The sequence below is a fragment of the Thrips palmi genome, unplaced genomic scaffold, assembly GCF_012932325.1.
Source record: "Thrips palmi isolate BJ-2018 unplaced genomic scaffold, TpBJ-2018v1 HiC_scaffold_16, whole genome shotgun sequence".
Classification (NCBI taxonomy): domain Eukaryota; kingdom Metazoa; phylum Arthropoda; class Insecta; order Thysanoptera; family Thripidae; genus Thrips; species Thrips palmi.
This window is the reverse complement of record NW_023144625.1, coordinates 7,804,117-7,820,943: the sequence shown is the minus strand read 5'-3', so window position 1 is coordinate 7,820,943 and position 16,827 is coordinate 7,804,117. Positions and strand designations below refer to the sequence as shown.

At 64.4% G+C, this 16,827-nt stretch overlaps 1 protein-coding gene across 1 annotated transcript in view; it reads right to left on the bottom strand.

Annotated features, from left to right (window-relative positions):
- Positions 1-587: 587 nt before the first annotated feature.
- The window catches only part of LOC117642958 (homeobox protein cut), a 177,200-nt gene continuing 160,960 nt past the window's right edge, over positions 588-16,827 (bottom strand). The window contains exons 6-15 of the mRNA XM_034381595.1: positions 12,948-13,052; positions 10,246-10,976; positions 5,602-5,768; positions 4,994-5,422; positions 4,402-4,738; positions 4,060-4,313; positions 3,692-3,950; positions 2,860-3,005; positions 2,392-2,703; positions 588-2,315 (exon numbers count right to left, since the gene is read on the bottom strand). Coding sequence (XP_034237486.1) covers positions 843-2,315; positions 2,392-2,703; positions 2,860-3,005; positions 3,692-3,950; positions 4,060-4,313; positions 4,402-4,738; positions 4,994-5,422; positions 5,602-5,768; positions 10,246-10,976; positions 12,948-13,052 — 4,213 coding nt within the window. The 3' untranslated portion in view covers positions 588-842. The remainder of the gene's footprint in view (positions 2,316-2,391; positions 2,704-2,859; positions 3,006-3,691; positions 3,951-4,059; positions 4,314-4,401; positions 4,739-4,993; positions 5,423-5,601; positions 5,769-10,245; positions 10,977-12,947; positions 13,053-16,827) is intronic.

Below are 16,827 nucleotides of genomic sequence, written 5' to 3'. Positions count from 1 at the left end.
AAAAAACAACCAAGTGCCACTTTGTTCCGGCTTTCCAATCACATGCATCCCCCCTGCAGGCCAAGCTTTGCTTCAAGCCACAGAGGGTGATGGAGTCACTCACACAAAATCTATAAACTAGTATCATTACTATCAACTCCACTGACATCCACGCAACTAAACACAGACACACACAACAGCGCTTCTGATATGACATGTTCTTTTTGAGCTTAGTGCTCGTTTTCAGCGGATGCACAGCAGAAAACGTGCATTTCAAACAAAAAAAATTTTTGGTTTTGTACGATTTCCAACACAATATCAATCCTCCACTTAGTCTTTGAAATTGTGATGCAGTATTGGAAGATCAAGTCAGTTCCCTAGTCTAGAATACTAGGTTGCAATAATTACAATAATGAAAATAAATTACACCCTCCAAGGTCTTCCGTCTTCCATTGATACGTACAGTAACTACGATTTGGTACATTGAGATACATGTGCGAAGACTGGCAAGGCACGCATGTCCGCGTACACATCAGCCATGGCGGTAAGCTTGTACGCAGACATGCATGCCATCAATAGGAGGTAACACACAGCGTAAACTATAGTCAGGCTCAGCAATCAAAATGTCGAGGGAAAAAAAAGAAAAAAAAAAAGGGATTGAAACCTACAATTTAGGTTGCAGCTTCCCATCTCAACAATGGTGAGATATGCAACGGCCTTTCCGCAAACACCTGAATTACCATCACAGACCCTACAAACAAATTAAGTATACAATTAAATATTTTATAAATACTTTAAAATAAAACAAAAAACACTTTTTTCTAAATTGTTCTGGGCGTTCACAGTGGTTTTGACTACTAGACCTAGCTGAGTGCCGGGTCGACGTCCGTGTGGACGTCCGTGTGGACGGGCGAGGAGGTGGGTGACGGCCTCCCGTCCCTGTCCTCGTCCGCCCCGTCGTCCCCGAGGCCGTGCCGCCTCTCCTGGGGCTCGTGGTCGTCCTGGCTGCCCTGCGAGGGCGACCGTCGGCCGCCGGGGTGGCTATCCACGTCCATGTCCTCGGCGTCGTCCTCGGCGTCGTCCCTCTGCAGCAGAGGCGACCCACGAGGCGAGGAGGAGGCCGCCGCGTTGTTCCTGGGCGACATGGCGTCGTCGCTGTCGTCGTCGTGCTCCGCGTTGTAGCGCTCCGCGTCCAGGACGGCGGTGGGCTCGACGCGCACCGTCTCCTCCTGCGAGGACCGGTTCGGCAGCTTGTAGTCGTCGGTCTGCATCACGCACACGCCGTTGATGATGACCTCCTTGTCCTTAGCCTCCTGCCAGTCGGGGTTGACCCACTGGGGCGCGGCGGGCTTGCGTCGCGAGCTGGAGGACCGTGGCGGCCCGGAGGGCGCCGACAGGGCCGACCCCGCCAGCCCCGCCAGCCCGGCCAGCCCCGCCAGCCCCGCCACCAGGGCCGCGTCCGGCTTGAGCGGCGTGCGCCGCGACATGTCGGACGCAGAGTCCTCGGAGCCCGGGTTGGAGATGGCGTCGTCCTCGTCGTCGTCGCTCTCGCGCTTGATGGACAGGTCCAGCCCGTTGAAGTCCTTGGGCTCGGGGCCAGCCAGCCCGGCGAAGCCCGCGGCGGCCGCGGCCGGCAGCAGCCCCCTCGAGATGAGCGCGGCCAGGTTGGCGTTGCCCGCGAAGTAGGGCGGGTAGGGCAGCGGCAGGCCCGCGCCCACGCCGCCCAGGCGCTCCTTCTGCAGCTCCACCAGGCGCTGGTTCAGCAGCATCCTGAAGCGCACCGGGTCGAACGACTGGCTGCTGGGGGATGACTGCTCGCGCGGGCTGGGCGACGCGGGGCTGTGCGGCACCTGCTGCTTGAGCCGCATGCGGTGGTTGTGGAACCAGTTGGTGATGGTGCGCGACGACAGCTGCAGCTCGTTGGCCAGGAACTCGATGGTGCCCACGTTGGGGTACGAGTCCAGGGCGAAGGCCAAGCGCAGGGCCTCCTTCTGCTCCTCGCTGAAGAGCACGCGCTGCTTCTTGGCCGGCGGGCCGGGCGACGTCGAGTGGTAGAACTCGCTCGTGTCGTTGGAGGACGTGTCGCTCGAGTTGTCGCCCGGCGTGGAGGACGCGGCCGAGTTGTTGACGCCCGAGCCGCGGCGCCGCTTGGACGCCTCGCGCCTCTCGTTGCGCAGCGCCTGCAGCCGGTCGATGTTGAGCGGGTCGGACAGCCACAGCTGCATGCGGATGAAGGGCTCGCGGCCCTTGATGCTCAGCATGTGCCACGGCTTGGGCTTGGACAGCAGCTCCGACACGGAGCCCTGCGACAGGCCCAGTACCACCTCGCCGAAGATCTGCGGGAGGACAAGGGACGTTAGCGACTGGCAGTGGACAGCACGCGACGGGGGCACCGTCAGGACCCGGACTTACCTTCTGGCCGATGTTGTTGGCGAGGAGCGTCTCCTTGATCTTGGTGGTGATGGTCTGCGTGTCGAGGTCCGACGTGAGCGCGGCCATCTCGTACACGGAGGGCGCCAGGTGGGGCTGCAGGCCGCGGAGCTGCGACGGCGAGGGTCCGCGGTGCTGGTCTCCACCCGCCGCGGCCCGCTGCTGCTCGGCCAGGCGTTCCCGCTGCTCCCGGTCCCGCTCGCGGTGCTCGCGGAGCTCTCGCTCCCGCTGCTCCCTCTGCTCGCGCTCCCGCTGCTGCTGCTCGCGTTGCTGCTCCCGCTGCTGCTCGCGCTGCTGCGGCGTGGTGGTGCGCGGCGGGCCGTCGTGGGGAAGGTGGTGGCCGCCGAGGCGCGGGTGCGAGGGCGGCGACCCGAGGAGCGGCGGCGGCGGCGGCGCCAGCGCCTGCCCAGGGTGGTGCGGGTGGCCGGGGTGGCCGCCGTGGGGGTGGACGCCGTGGTGGGCGCCGGGGTGCGCGGCCATGTGCTGCAGCAGCGCCGCCTTGGAGTGCGCGTGCTGGTCGCTCAGCCTGCTCAGCATGTCCTCGGGCAGGTTGGCCAGGCGCGAGGCGGCGGGGTGCGACCGCGACGATGGGATCGCTGCAAGCACAAGCACGCTGTTAGGCTGGAGGCGAGTCAAGGCATCGACAGGCAGGACGGCGCGTCACTGGCGCGTCACTCGTCAACCCGCCACAAAGGCATCGCGTCGTAAATCCGAGGCGCTTTGCCGCGGATGGGACGCTGGGACGCCACGGCCCGGGGCGGCGCGACACGACACGGCGCGGCGCGGTGGCGACGCGAGGACATCAACGGCGCATTGTTTCCGTGATATATCGCGGCGCGCCGGGATGCGCGAGACGCGATGGCGATAGGGCAAATAATATTCCGAGCAGTAGCGCGACAACAACAAGACCAGCAACAACAATGGGCGACGGCGCGCACAGCGCCCCGGGGCGCAAAGGTGCGGAGCGCGGAGCTGATCCATTGACTGCCGGTTTGCCATCGCCGCGTGAGACAAATATAAAGTGGCGAAAAAACGCGGCGGAGGCTGGCTGGCAGGCGGGCACTGCCAGGCACTGCCAGGCAGGCGCGGTCTGCTGCACGTGGATGCATTGTCGCCGAGCCATTAATTGATTGCACGTGCTTCTGTTCGCGGGCAGACGGCGGGCTGCGCGCTGCGCGGCTACCGCCCGTGGCAAGCGTGTCGTAACCCGGGAGGGGGAGGGGGTGGGGGAGGGGGCGCGCTGTCCGGACGGTCCGGACGACCGGCTGCGTTTGGCACTTACGTGGGTTGACGCCGTATCCCCCGGTGCGCATCAGCTTCTCGGGGGCGATCTTGTACTGCGAGGCGACCAGCTTGTGGACGGCGTTGTCGTCCTCCAGGAACATCTTCATGCGGATGAAGGGCTCGCGGCCCTTCTGGGTCAGCATGTGCCAGGGCTTGGGCCGCGCCAGCAGGTCGGACACCGAGCCCTGCGACAGCCCCAGCACGTTCTCGCCGAACAGGCGCTGGCTGATCGAGTACTGCGACAGGGACTCCTTGACCTGCAACACGTCACGTCCGGGCTCGTGAGGGGCTTGCCGCGGGGCGCAGAAAGACGACAGGAAAGACGAAGGAAGGAAAGGCGAAACGTGAACTCACTATTTGACGTACCTTTCGCACAATTTCTTCCGTGTTGAGGTTGTTGAACTGGTCGAACTGCTGCTGCGTGATGGGCGGCAGCACGGCCTTGAGGGGCCGCGGGCTCTGCGTCGTGTGCGACGGCGCGGACGCCTGCTGCGAGATGAGGCTGTTGGTGATGGAGGCCATCCTCTGCAGCGGCGACACGGCCGCGGTGCCCGACATGTCAGCGCCGGCTTGGTCTGGTGGCAGAATCGAGTTGCTCAGAGGCGATGCCGTGGCTGCACCTATGAGGACAGCCAAGAAAAACAACATGCAGTTTGCTGTTCTCGCCAGGCAGCCTCACCATCATCCTCATCGCGTTAGTGTACTCACCACCGTCCTTGGGCCTGACGAGCGAGAAGGCGCTGCTGCCGACGAGCGGCCTCAGGGCTTCGGCCGTGGCCTCGGCCATCTCCTTCTTGAGGCGCTCGGCGGTGCTGCCGGCCTCGGACGCCACGCTGGAGCCGCGCTCCGAACCCGCGCCGCGGTCGCCGGCCTCGGACCCCCGGTCGCCGCGCTCGTCCCTGTCGCTGCCGTTCAGCTCCCGGTCTCGGCTGTTCCGGCTCTCCTTGGGCCTCTCCTTGGGCAGAGAAAGATCCTGTGCTTCACCGTTCCGCAGTTGCTCTCGGTGCTCTTGGTGCTGTTGTTGCTGCTGCTGCTGTTGCTGCTGCTGCAAGGGAGAGGAAAGGAAGGTTGCGGTCAGTGTGGCGTAGGTCAGTTAGGCGCTGTCCAGAGCCTCACAACCCCAAGCACCGAGTGGCACCGAGTGGCACGGAGCACGGCGCGCTTGGCCGCGCCCCTGGCCGCGCCTTGGCTGCGCCGGGGAGGTGCTGGAGGTGGACGTGCGGGAGGAGAGGGTGGGAGGGGCGGGAGGGAGCAGAGCAACAGGAGCAAACCGCGACGAGCAGCGTCCACTTGAACTTACCATGGCGTGCGCCTGCTGGGCGAGGGCCTGCTGCTGCAGGGCCAGCAGTCCGGGCAGGCCGACGGGCGGCGGCAGCCCCTCCATGCCGGGGGCCATGTTGAGCTTGGCCAGCTCGCGGTGGTAGGTGTCGAGCGCCAGGCGGATGTCGTCCTGGGAGCGCGCGGCCAGCGGCAGCCCGCCCGCGCCGCCCTCCATGAAGTGCGGGAACAGCAGGCCGGGGAAGGGCGGCTGGTCGCCGGGCCGGGCGCCGGGCAGGTTGCCCAGGTTGGCCGCGCCGCCGCGCATGCTCTCCTCCAGGCGCCGGCCCATGATCTTGGCCAGCTCCTCCTGGTAGATGCGCACCACCTTCTCCTGCGGGATGTCGTCGTTCTCATACTTGCGCACCTTCCGGCTCGGCGAGCCGTCCTTAGGGTTCATCGGGGACGCGTTCTGCATCAAGACCACGGAGGGTGGCTGGTCAGACTGAGTTCGACTGGCCGGCGCCCCCTTGAGTCTCCTCCGGCATGCCGCGGCAGGGAGAAGTCTCAAGGAGCAAGGCCGGCCCGACGGCGGCGGAGTATCGGGACAGTTTTTACTTCAAGTGCTCGGACGCAGTGGTCGACACTCACCTCGCCCCGGTTGTCGGCCGGCGACCGAGAGTCCTCGTTGGAGCGCAGCTCGTCCGGGTTGTGGACGCGCATCAGCTGCGACGCCTCGCTCAGGATGTGCGCGATCCTCTCCTCCGTCATGTCCTGCGTCTCGCTGGCGATGAAGGGCGGCAGGCTGGCTTCCTTGCCTGTGGCGGGGAGAAGGGCGAGGTTAGGGCAAGAGTCCCAGGCAGGTGGATCAAACTGACGCAGAGACTGTCGTTTCATTAGTTCGTTCATTCATTCATTCATTCATTCATTCATTCATTCATTCATTCATTCATTCATTCATTCATTCATTCATTCATTCGGAAGAGGGCCGCGATATCATTCCCTAATCACGGGCGCGGAGTTGGCCCTAGCGCGCCGAGCGGGGCGCTGCCGGGCCAGGGCCGGGCCAGGGCCCGCACCCTGGGCCTGGGGGTACGCCAACTCCAGAACACACACAAGCGATAACGTCCACGAGTCGGGCCTGGCAGGCCTGGAGTTGAAAGTCTAAGCCGCACTCCACTCCGGTGATGCCCAATATGAATGCTTGTTGGTCGAGTTGTTGTATCAGACTGTTTAGGGGCGAGGGGCGGGGGCAGGGGAGATTACCCAGCGACCCGTATACCGCTGCACACACACAGACTCACACACGCCGCTATCGCGCTGGACCGGGGCGGACTGACCGGCAGGGGGCGGGGAGGCGGCGGGGGCGGCGGCGTCGCGTGCCGAACACGGATCGCCCTGCGTGATCGTCCCCCGCCCCGCCCCCGCCCCGCCCCGCCCCCGCCCCGCGCCACGCCCCCACGCGTACGGCGCGCCCAAGTTGAGCGTTCATTAATTCCTGATAAGCCCCAACGCGCTCACAGCCTGTACGTCGTGCCATCCCCTCAAGTACACAACGCGCGCGCACACACAGACACACACACACACGCGCGCTCGCTCTCTCCACGGTCACCGCGCCGCGGCGTGGCGTGGCGGGGCGGGCCGGGGCGCGCGCCTTCCGAACTATTCGACCTACATTAGCGGCGCAAACGGCTGTGGAACAATGGCGATAACCCGGGCCGGCGCCTTCGCCGTGCTTCGCCGTACTCCGCCGTCAGCGAGCGTGCAAAAAGAGACGAGGGGCGGGGCCGCCCCCCTGCGCCGCCAATCCTCGCCGTTTTCACGGCCAACTAGGCCCCGCGGCCGACCAGGGCCCTCGGCGTCGAGTCGCCCTTCCGGTGGCACTGCCCCCGAACGGGCCGAACCCTCCGGGACCTGCGGGGTGACCCCGGCCGCGACCAGTCGCGACCCCGGGCACAAATCTCGGCCCCGGGGGCTTTGGGGCTGGCGGGGCTGGCGGCCTTTGGGGCCTCGCGAGGGGAGGAGGGTGCCGACCGGCGGAGCCATGGCGTAGCCCCGCCCACGGCGAGGCCCCAAACAGGTAGAACTGCGTGCGGGGCTGCGGGCCGGTCCATTCACACTACCCTCCTCTCAGCGGGATAATTATCAGCGATTAGGAATCCTAATCAATGGCAAGTTGGGGCCAAAGTGCCCGCGGCCCGCAGCGCCGCGCCAGCCTGGCGAGGCTCAGTGATTCTCACCTCGGCGCCGCCAGGCCACGCCGTCGGCCAGGCCGTCGCCGAGCGCTGCAGCTACAACGGCGCAGCCCCTCGGAAGAGGAGAGACTCTTTCGTTTCTCAAACTTGGGCCGGGGACACAATGAATGCCTGCGCGCGGAAGACGGGCCAGCTGCACAACAAACTACCCCATTTGTTTTGCTTCAGGCAAAAAACAAAAGTAAGACAGAGTCGGCGGACAAAAGAAAGGGCGCCGAGTGGCCCGGCAGCCCGGCGGCAAGTTTGCAAATGATCAGCGCGCAGTCTCCAATGAGGATAGCAAAGGCTGTGCGGTGAGACAGAGAGGCAAAGAGGGGCGCGCCGACAAATATTTATTAATTTAACTCCGGCAGGGGAGAGAACAAGGAGACGCGCGGGGGAAAAAAATCATCACAATTAAAGAAAGCGAAAGAAAGGAAAGGTCGCGTCTTTCGCCGAGAGCGGCCGCGTCGCGTTTTGTCGTCCAATCAGATAGCGCGCCGGATGGCGGTCGGCGCACCCTTTGGCCCTGCGGGCTGATTCCGAGGGTCGCTTTCGTCGCTCTGTCTCTCTCGCACTCACAGCGTGCCTCGCATAGGTGCGAGAGAGACAGAGCGACGACTCTCGGAATCAGTGTGCTGGAGACTGCCGAGCTGGCCGTCGAGGCCCCGACGCAGGAGGCCACCCTTTGGCGGCGCGCGGCTACGCGGCTCGCTGCGCGGGGGGCGGCCCGTTGTCGACACTAACTAGGCGCACCGAGCCGCCGTCGCCGTCGTGTGTGAGGGGGGGCAACGAGTTGCACTGTCTTGAGCAATTAAAAGTAATTAACAGACGAAAAGCATTAAAATCCGGCCCGCCCCGCCGCCACATTTTGTGTCACGAGAATCCTTCGCGCCTCGGGATGGGCGTCGCAGCGTCGTCGCGACGCAGGCGCGGAGGAGGCGAGGCCGACGCCATCTCGGTCGTGCGGTTGCTAGCCTGCCAGCCTGCGGACTGATTCCGAGAGTCGTTTTCGTCGCTCTGTCTCTCTCGCACTCACGGGGCTGCTCCCCATAGGTGCGAGAGAGACAGAGCGACGAAAGCGACTCTCGGCATCAGTCTGCCGCCAGCCAAAACGAGTGCGGCGCTGAGCTAACTCGCCGTGGCGTGGGGTGCCGTGGCGGCAGCAGATATGGATAATTGTGGCATGAAGTGTAAGCGGGCGGCCGCGCGCCGCGCCGCGCCTTGCCAGCGTTCGCGGAGATCTAGATTCATCGCTGGCGCCGCTGCGCTGCTGGCAAACGACTGGCAAACGCCTGGCATGCTCACTTTTATTTTGCGTCTGGCGGTGCGGTGCGGTGCACGCCGCCATTCTATAGGCATTGTTCACCGAAGACTCCGCGGGCTCAGCGATTTGTAGCGCGTCGCGTCGCGTCGCCGGGGGGCTCGGCTCGTCTCGACGGCCACCTCGACGGCTCCCCCACACGCGCCTTGACACGGATAGAGGGCGGCCCGCGGAAGCCGGCCGTGGCCGTCGTGGCCGCCGTGGCGGCGGGCAACCCTTCGGACGGGCGGGGAGGGCCTGGGGCGGGGCGGGGCGGGGCGGGGTAACGGTTAGTCGAAACTGAGGCGCGTCTGCTGTTAGGCCACGCTTAGGCGTTTCGCTTAGGCGTTTCTCTTTTTAAAACCTCGAGCGAGTCGTTAGTGCGGTGATGAGTAGTGAGTGGTTAGGAAAGCGGTTAGAGCCCTGAGCACCGCGGCGCACCGCCATGCCGGCCCGGCCGGCTAACTTGTCGTGATGCATTGACCACACACACACACGCACGCACACACAGACGCGCGCGGGGTGGCCCGGACAGGACACGAAGACACACGGCGCGCGGCGCGCGATGAGAGAGGCCAATTATGTTGCTTTATGATTTCATAATTAGAAACAATACTCGCCACTTTTAACGACTCTACGGCTTTGTGCGGGACGATTCCTTCGCGAGCGGCGGGGCTCGCTGAGGCTCGGCAGCGCCAACGATATTGCCCGCGTCCACTCGCAGTAAACTCTTTCATTTTTTTTTCGAAACCCCCCCTTTTCAGATTTTTTCCGCTAGCCGCGCGCGTGTGCCGGCCTGCCGGGGCCTGCCGGGAAATGACTCGTTGAGACGGACTTTGGGCACGCCACGACTTTGGCAAACACTCTAAGTCTGCAAAGGGCTTTACTTGGGACGGGCCGATTTCATCCTATCTGACGGACGCTCCGAAAAAAAGTCAAAGGGTTGCGTAATTAGCAACGAAATAATAATAATAATACTGCGGGGCTCGGGAAATTATAAATTGGATCTGCTATATAACATATAGAAAGTTTCCTCGACGACAAAGGAGGAAAGAGAAAAAGAAGCGGAGAAAAACAAGACGCTAAGCCGAGGGGAAAGGGGGGGGGGGAGCCAAAAAAGGGTTGAAACTTTTCGCCGAGTTCCAGCACATCGATTTTATGAAATATGTGGGATGGAATGAGAAAGAGACAAGGGCCCTTCGGAGCGTTCAAGGGGCTGGGCCTTGCGGCTCGCGGGCCTCGCGCTGGGCGCGCTGGGCCAGCAGACTGATTCAGTTTGTCTCTCTCGCACCTACACCGGTCGGCGCTCGAGTGCGAGAGAGACGGAGCGACGAAAACGACGCTCGGAATGAGTCTGCAGGCGGGGCTTCGAGTGGCGGAGCAATCGGCGCGGGACTTGCAATTGGAATCCAGCGTCGGAAGCACGCCCAGTGTTTAGCACTTCCCCCGCGATCGATCCATCCACGCACACACAGACACACACAATCGGAACTACAAAAGTCTAACTATAGTCTACTATTCTACAAACGCCCGACCAGAAGTCTAAACTCCCACAAAATCAACGACACGTAGTAACTCCGCGCGAATTGGTGAGCATTAGGGGCAGGGTCGCCAGATTATTGACAGGGCACAGTAGTTAGATGAAGCCAATGTTAGCGAGCAGTCCCTTTTGACAAAAACGAAACGGCGTTACTGGTCATGCACTTTGTGGAGTTTACACGCGTGGGCTGGCTGCCAGTGTGTCGTACTTACACTTACCCTTCTTGGGGATGAGGCTCTTGAGCAGCATGACGGAGTGCTCGTCGCAGGCCCAGGCGTGCATCTTGCGGTACGAGTCGCGACCCTTCTCCGTCAGCTTGTCCCAGGGCTTGGGCTTGGACAGCAGCTCGCTGACGGTGCCCTGGGACAGCCCCAGGACGTACTTGGCGAACAGGCGCTGCCCGATGTTGTGGATGGACAGCAGTTCGCGCACGCGGCGCGCGATGTTGAGCGTGTCGAGGTTCTGGTTGGCGTACTTGTCCATGTTGTAGCGCAGCATCTCCTGCAGGCGCGCCTCCATGGGGTCGCCCTTGGGGATGAGCGACTCGCCCAGGCGCCCCATCATGACGCCGTTGGGCGTCAGGCTGCGGTCCTCGGAGAAGCGGAACGGCGACCGCTGCTCGTCGAAGCGGAAGGGGCTCTTGAGGGCGTCCGAGTCGCGCAGCAGGTTGCTGAGGCTGTGCGCGGCGTGGTGGCCGGGCAGGGGCACGCCGGGCACGGGGCCCATGAACAGCCCGTTGTGCGGGCCCAGCAGCCCCGGCGCCGACAGGAGGTTGTTGTTGCTGCTCAGCGTGTTGTTGTTGCTGCACAGGCCGCCCTCCTCGGACGGGCTCTTGGGCGAGCCGTTGACGAGCAGGTGCGGCGGCAGGGGCGCGTGGGGGGCGTGCGGCGACGACGCGGGCGTCGTGGTGGTCGTGTTGTGCACGGGCGTGCTGGCGGACGGCGTCGACCTGGGGGGCGCGGGTGAGGCGGACCGCGCCGACCCGGGCCGGCTGCTGGCCAGCGAGGCGCGCTCTTCGTCGGGCGCCGCGTCGTCCGCCAAGTCCGCCGACGGCGTGGTCGTCCCCTTGGACTCATCTGCAGAAGGAGAGGGCTGGCTTAGTGCCTGCGGGGCCTGCGTCTGCTGCTGCGGGGGCCCCGTGGCGCCGGGCGTGGCGCCGGGCGTGGCCCCGCCCCCCAGCCCCGGCCCGCCCGGCCCCAGGCTCAGGATGGTCCGCTCCAGCGACCGCCGCCAGTCGGACACAATCTCCTGGCCGAGCAGGGAGCCGAACGTCTCCACGTTCTGGAGCGCGGAGGGCGGCAAGGGCAAGGCGGGGAGGGGGAGGAGGTGGTTCAGTTCCTTAAGAGTTTGGCCTGCGGAGCCTGTGGACAAGTAACGGCCCGGCACGTCTTAGGCCCGTCTCAGCCAACCCACACCCCACCACACCCAAACACGTCAATGGTCACCAGGCACTGCCAAAGCCGAGAAGCGAACAGACATGAAAAGCAGTTTGGTTTTTAATTCCGCCGGTTTTAAAACAGTCGCTTCGTCAGTTGTTGTTTCATGATTAATTAAAATGATTATTATTGAGCAGAGTCAAAGCGAGCACGGAGCATGCATGTGAGGATGGAAGGGGTGTGAGGACTTCCATGCTAGGGACGGAAGTGTCGGCGAGAGACACAAACAGGGCCAGGGGTTGGGTGGGGTAACCGCGGGAGGAAGAAAGAGAGAACGAAAACCAAATCCCCCGCGCGGCCTATAGCCTAGGACACGATGCGAACTGCGAACCCGAATCTTAATTAAAGCCTCTCGGCCCTTTTCCTCCGCCGGCCGCCTCGCCGCCGTCACGTCGTCACGTCGTCTGCGGCCGCGTCACCTCGTCACGCCGCCAAATTAACGTCACATAACGCGACAGGGCGTGTGGCCGCGTGCGAATCGCCGTCGCTCTGTCTCTCTCGCACTCGCCGGGGCGTCCCGGTGAGTGCGAGAGAGACAGAGCGACAATACGATCCTTTGGAATCAGGTGGCAGGCAGTCCCTGCGGGTGGCGGGCGGCGCCCTCTCGGAGGCGGCCGCTTCGGCGTTACGATGCCGTGCCGCGCCGCGCCGCGCCGATCCGACCCGCGGTGTCGCTTAATTGCCCTCAAGTCGCGCCGCGAGTGGCGCGCCGTGCTGCCGCGAGAGGCGCCGTATCGCCGCGCCGGCCCGATGCCGCCCGATGTCTGTCCTTTCGACAGCACCCCGCAGCCGGCGGCGTAACCGCCGGGTCACGTGACCAACTTTACGCCCCGAGTGCGCGGGCTGCGCGGAGTGCGCGGGCGGGCGGCGGGTGGCGCAACCCAGCGTCATTTCGTTTGCAAACGACGCCGGCGCGGCGGCGCAGTCGCGGTGTTCGAGCCCCCCCCCCTTCCCCTCCCCCTCAATACGGTTCGCACTCGTGTCGGCTCAAGACGAAGACAAGGACCAACAAAACGGGCATTGTAAACCAAGTAGATAAAACGACAAGGAGGGCAGAGGTGGACGGCAACAACAAAAACAAAAGACTCGTGGTGGGTACAGTAACAACAACAACAACATCGCGGAACCCCTGACAAGAGCGCGCTAACTTGACGTGTATTTCTTTTGAGATTTTTGAAGTTCTGATTCGTAAGCGGCTAGAGATAAGGGTGTGCATTGGATAACTAAAATTAAAACCTTTTTTTAAAAATTCGAGTTATCTTGTACATAATTTCTTTTTAAACTCTCAATGGGTGTCAAGTCAGCACGCCCTGCTTACTGTCGCTGACCGAAGCACGCGTCTGGTCTCCTCGCTAGAACGGCGGCGGGCAGGGGGAGGGGGAGAGGCGGCAACCCACCCCTCTCCCCCTCCCCCTCCGTGCCGTGGCGCCGTGGCGCTGCCCGTGCGGTGCGGGTCATCCCGGTAGTTACCTGGCAACTCTTGCTTGATCTTGAGCGCCATGGCGCGGTCGCGCTCCTCCGTCCGGTCGGCGGCTGCTTCCCGCGCCGCGCGCTCGGCGGCCAGCGACAGCTCGCGCGCCCGGTATATGCTGCAACAAAGGACAAGCACGGTCAGTTAGAGACGGCCAGTCGCACAGTGGGCCAGAAGGCCGGTGGAAGCGGCACAAACGCTCGACGCGTTTTGAGCTCCAGTGTCGTTAAACGGAACTCGAAGCGAACGTGTGACCCCACCAATGGATTCCTCGTTCGGCGAGCCATCCATTGGTGGGGTCACACGTTCGGTTCGAGAGGCGAGGACGAGGGCGCCTGACGAGGCCCGGGTAGGCAACGCGGGGGCAGCCGTGCGGGCCGGGCGGCCTACCCTGGCGGCCTGGAGCGCCTGCCGAGGCCCGGGTAGGCAGCCCGCCGCGCGGCCGTGTCGCCGCGTTGCCGACCCGGACCTCGGCAGGCGCCGACGACCGCCAACTCCAAAACGCAGCGCGCCCGCGCGGCCCCTCTGTCCGTCCGGCCGGCCGGCCGGCCGCGCATTCCAGCGGGTCCTCGTCAATCCCATTTCCCGGCGCGGTGCGCGGTCAAGCATCACGTGGACGTGGACGGCGTGCACGGCGTGCACGGCCGCAGACCACAGCGCCAACAAAAGCACGCGCGGCCGGTCCGGTGCCGGTGCGCATCAGTGAGCGGCCAACAGGTGGGGGCAGGGCACGCCACGCCACGCCACGCCACGCCACGCCAGGGCCCCACATCCTGGGCGAGGGAGGGGGCCGCGCCGTGCACGTGCCCGACGTCATGCAGAGGCTGAGCGAGCACGCCGATTCCGGGAACCGGCCCAATCAATTGCGTGCGCGCACGCGATGGCCATTGGCAGGGCGCGGCGCTCTATTGGCACTCGCCGTGCGAATAGCGCGCTGGCGGCTTCATCAAGGCGGCCATCCCGCCTCTCAATAAGCCGTGTCGGCACTCCTGGGGGTCATGAGGGGGAACAGGACGGCGCCGCGCCCCATCAAGAAGGGGGGGGGGAGGGGCAGGTACAAGGGGAGGGAATCAATTCAACATCGAGACCCGCGCCTCGCCGCACCGCACCGCGCGCACAGCGGTCGTGCAAGGCCGCCTCGGCCCGACTGGCCGTCTGAATTATCGGAATCAGTCAAAGTCAAAGCGGCAGTGAGTGAGCGAGGCGCCGATACAAGCCCTTCCCACCCCGGCCCCCGCCTCCCCGCGATCCCCGATCCGAGCAGCTGTTGCTAGTCTGGTCCGAGCGCAGCGCGCCGCGCGCCAGCAGACCGAAGCAGGACATCGGTCCGGTCCGGCCCGGCCGGCCAGCGCCGGTGGTACTTGGCAAAACACCGCCCGCACAAAACGGGGTGCGATATCCCGGGGCATTTCAGTGTGCCGGCAGTCCGTCGCGTCACCCGGGCCGACGGACTCGGCGGGCCGCGCTCCGCGGTCAACGGACTGGCCGTGCGAAGCGAACCGTCCGGCCGTCCGACCAGCCAGCAGTGTGCCAGCACGCCGACGGACGGCGGGATTTCTGGTTGGTCGAGTTCGATTGTCAAATCGACTTCTCGCCACAGCGTCGCCGCGTCCGCGCCGCGTGCGCATTGGCTGCGAGCACAAGCACACGCCTTCCGGTCCGGTTTCAGAGGCGGGAGGGGGGGAGGAGGAATGAATGCAGCCTGTGCCAAAGCCAAAAGAGCGTTGGCAGTGCGCGCTTTGCAATCACGATTAAATACGTCATGCCGTGTTCAGCGTCGCGGTCGCTGTCCCGGCATCAGGCGATAAATTCGATTCGGAATACACATTACCCACACACACACACATGCAGACGGACACACACAGACGGACGGACACCCTTGCAGCCCACCTAAAGATAAATTAAGTTTCCGGCCATCTGCATACGACACCGCAGTCCGTGCCGCAGTCCGCACCGCGCGGGGGAAATATAATTACACACCCCGTCCGTCTCGTCACCTCCGCGACGTCGACGGCGACGGCGACGGCCGACGGCGGCGGACGCGACGACATAAGATTGTCATTATTACTTTTGTTGCGGCGCGGCTCGACACGGCTCGGCCTTTTGTGTGTCACCGGCAATCCGACGGTCGGTGCCATTTCGTTTTCGTTGGGGCAGCGCAGCGCAGCGCGGAGCAAACCGGAACACGTTTTTCATTTTTTTTATCCTCCTCCTCCTCCTCCTCCTTCTTCTTCTTCTTCCTCCCCGCCTCTGCCCCCTCCCCAGCCTTTGAGTGTTGCTTCCATTGAGCGGCCGCAGACAGACACGCACACACGCACACACACACACACGCTGCACCGCTCCGGCCCGTCCGAAGCGTGACGTGCCAAGTACGGCCAATACCCAGGGTCGCGCTTTGGCGCTTTGTCGTTGCAGGCCGGTATTTATAACCACAACCCCGCGGAGTGCCGTGCCGTGCCGCGCCGTGCCGCGCCGTGCGGCCCGATGCCCGATTCGGCGGAGCGGCCCGCGTCGTCGTCGCCAAAACGTTTCGCCGGAGCGCCTTGCTTCGCCTTGCCGAGCCTTTCTAATCCGATTCAGATTCACTTCCGAATCATGGAGCAGCACGCGAGCAAGGCCAGGCCCGCCTCAGGCCCGCCGGCAGACTGATTCCGTCGCCCTGTCTCTCTCGCACCCGTACGGGACGCCCCACGAGTGCGAGAGAGACAGAGCGACGAAAACGACTCTTCGGAATCAGTCTGCTGCACCGCCAATGAGGCGAAGCGAGGCGGCGCGGCGCACACAGTGTAGCGGCACCGCGAGACCGAGGCGTAATCCGCCCTGCCGGCAGATGGGCGCTAAATGGACCGAAATGCACAAAAACAAGGGGAGGGCCTCCGGAGCAGAGGAAGCGCCGCCGCCATACTGTTTCGATATTTAATGCCGCCTCGCCTTGCCTCGCCGCGGAGCGCTTCAGCTGAGGATCGGTTTGTCGCTCCGTCTCTGTCGCACTCGTGGGTCTCTCCGTGAGGGTGCGAGAGAGACAGAGCGGCCGGGCCGGCCTGCCTCCTTCCACTCCGACGTGGCCGTCGAGGAGGCCGGCACCGCTCGGCCGTGAACGAGGACCAGGGCGTCTCCAGGTGCGGCGGGGAGGGGCGGGGCGCCAAGAGGTGTCCTCGAGCAGGCACTTGGGGGCCGCGCCGTGCGCCGCGCGCCCCGACGGGGGACCGGCCCGCCCCGGTCGCCCTAATGACCATCGTGAAGGATGTGTCGCACCACAAACAAACAGCCCGGGTATAGGCGATCCTCGGCGTCCCTCCCTCGCGCCAGCCTCGCCGGGGCGATTCCGCCACCCTCTGTCTCTCTCGCTCTCGCGGGGCGGCCGCAGGGGTGCGAGAGAGACGGCGCGCCTTTGGGGCTCTCGGAATCGGCGTGCAGTTCCTCGTTGTCGGTACGCGCGTTATTTACGAGTGTTTGCATGTAGCGGGCCGCGAGTCAGCCCGCGAGTCGCTGCAACGCCGAGGCGCGCCAAGGCGGCCGCCGAGCCAACGCCGCCAACGCCAACACCGCCGAGCGTCGCAGAGCGCGCGAAACCCCGTAAAACTAAAACGCCGTACGGCCCGGGGCTGCCTGGGGTGACGTCACCCGCCGAAATGCGTCTTAATTCCTTCGGCCTCGGCGAGCTGCTTTCTATTGCAGTATCGCGGGGGGAAATCGCCATGCCCGAAACACGGGCGGGGCGGGGCGGGGCGGGGCGGGGCGGGGCGCCCAGCCGACCCCATCGGCGGCCACGCTCGCCGCGCTCCCACACCGAATTCGGTTTTACAGTGGGTAATGAGTAGCACACACGTGTGCATATCACCGCCACGGCGCGCCAGGCGGCGCGAGGCGCACCACGGCCCGGCGGGCACGCG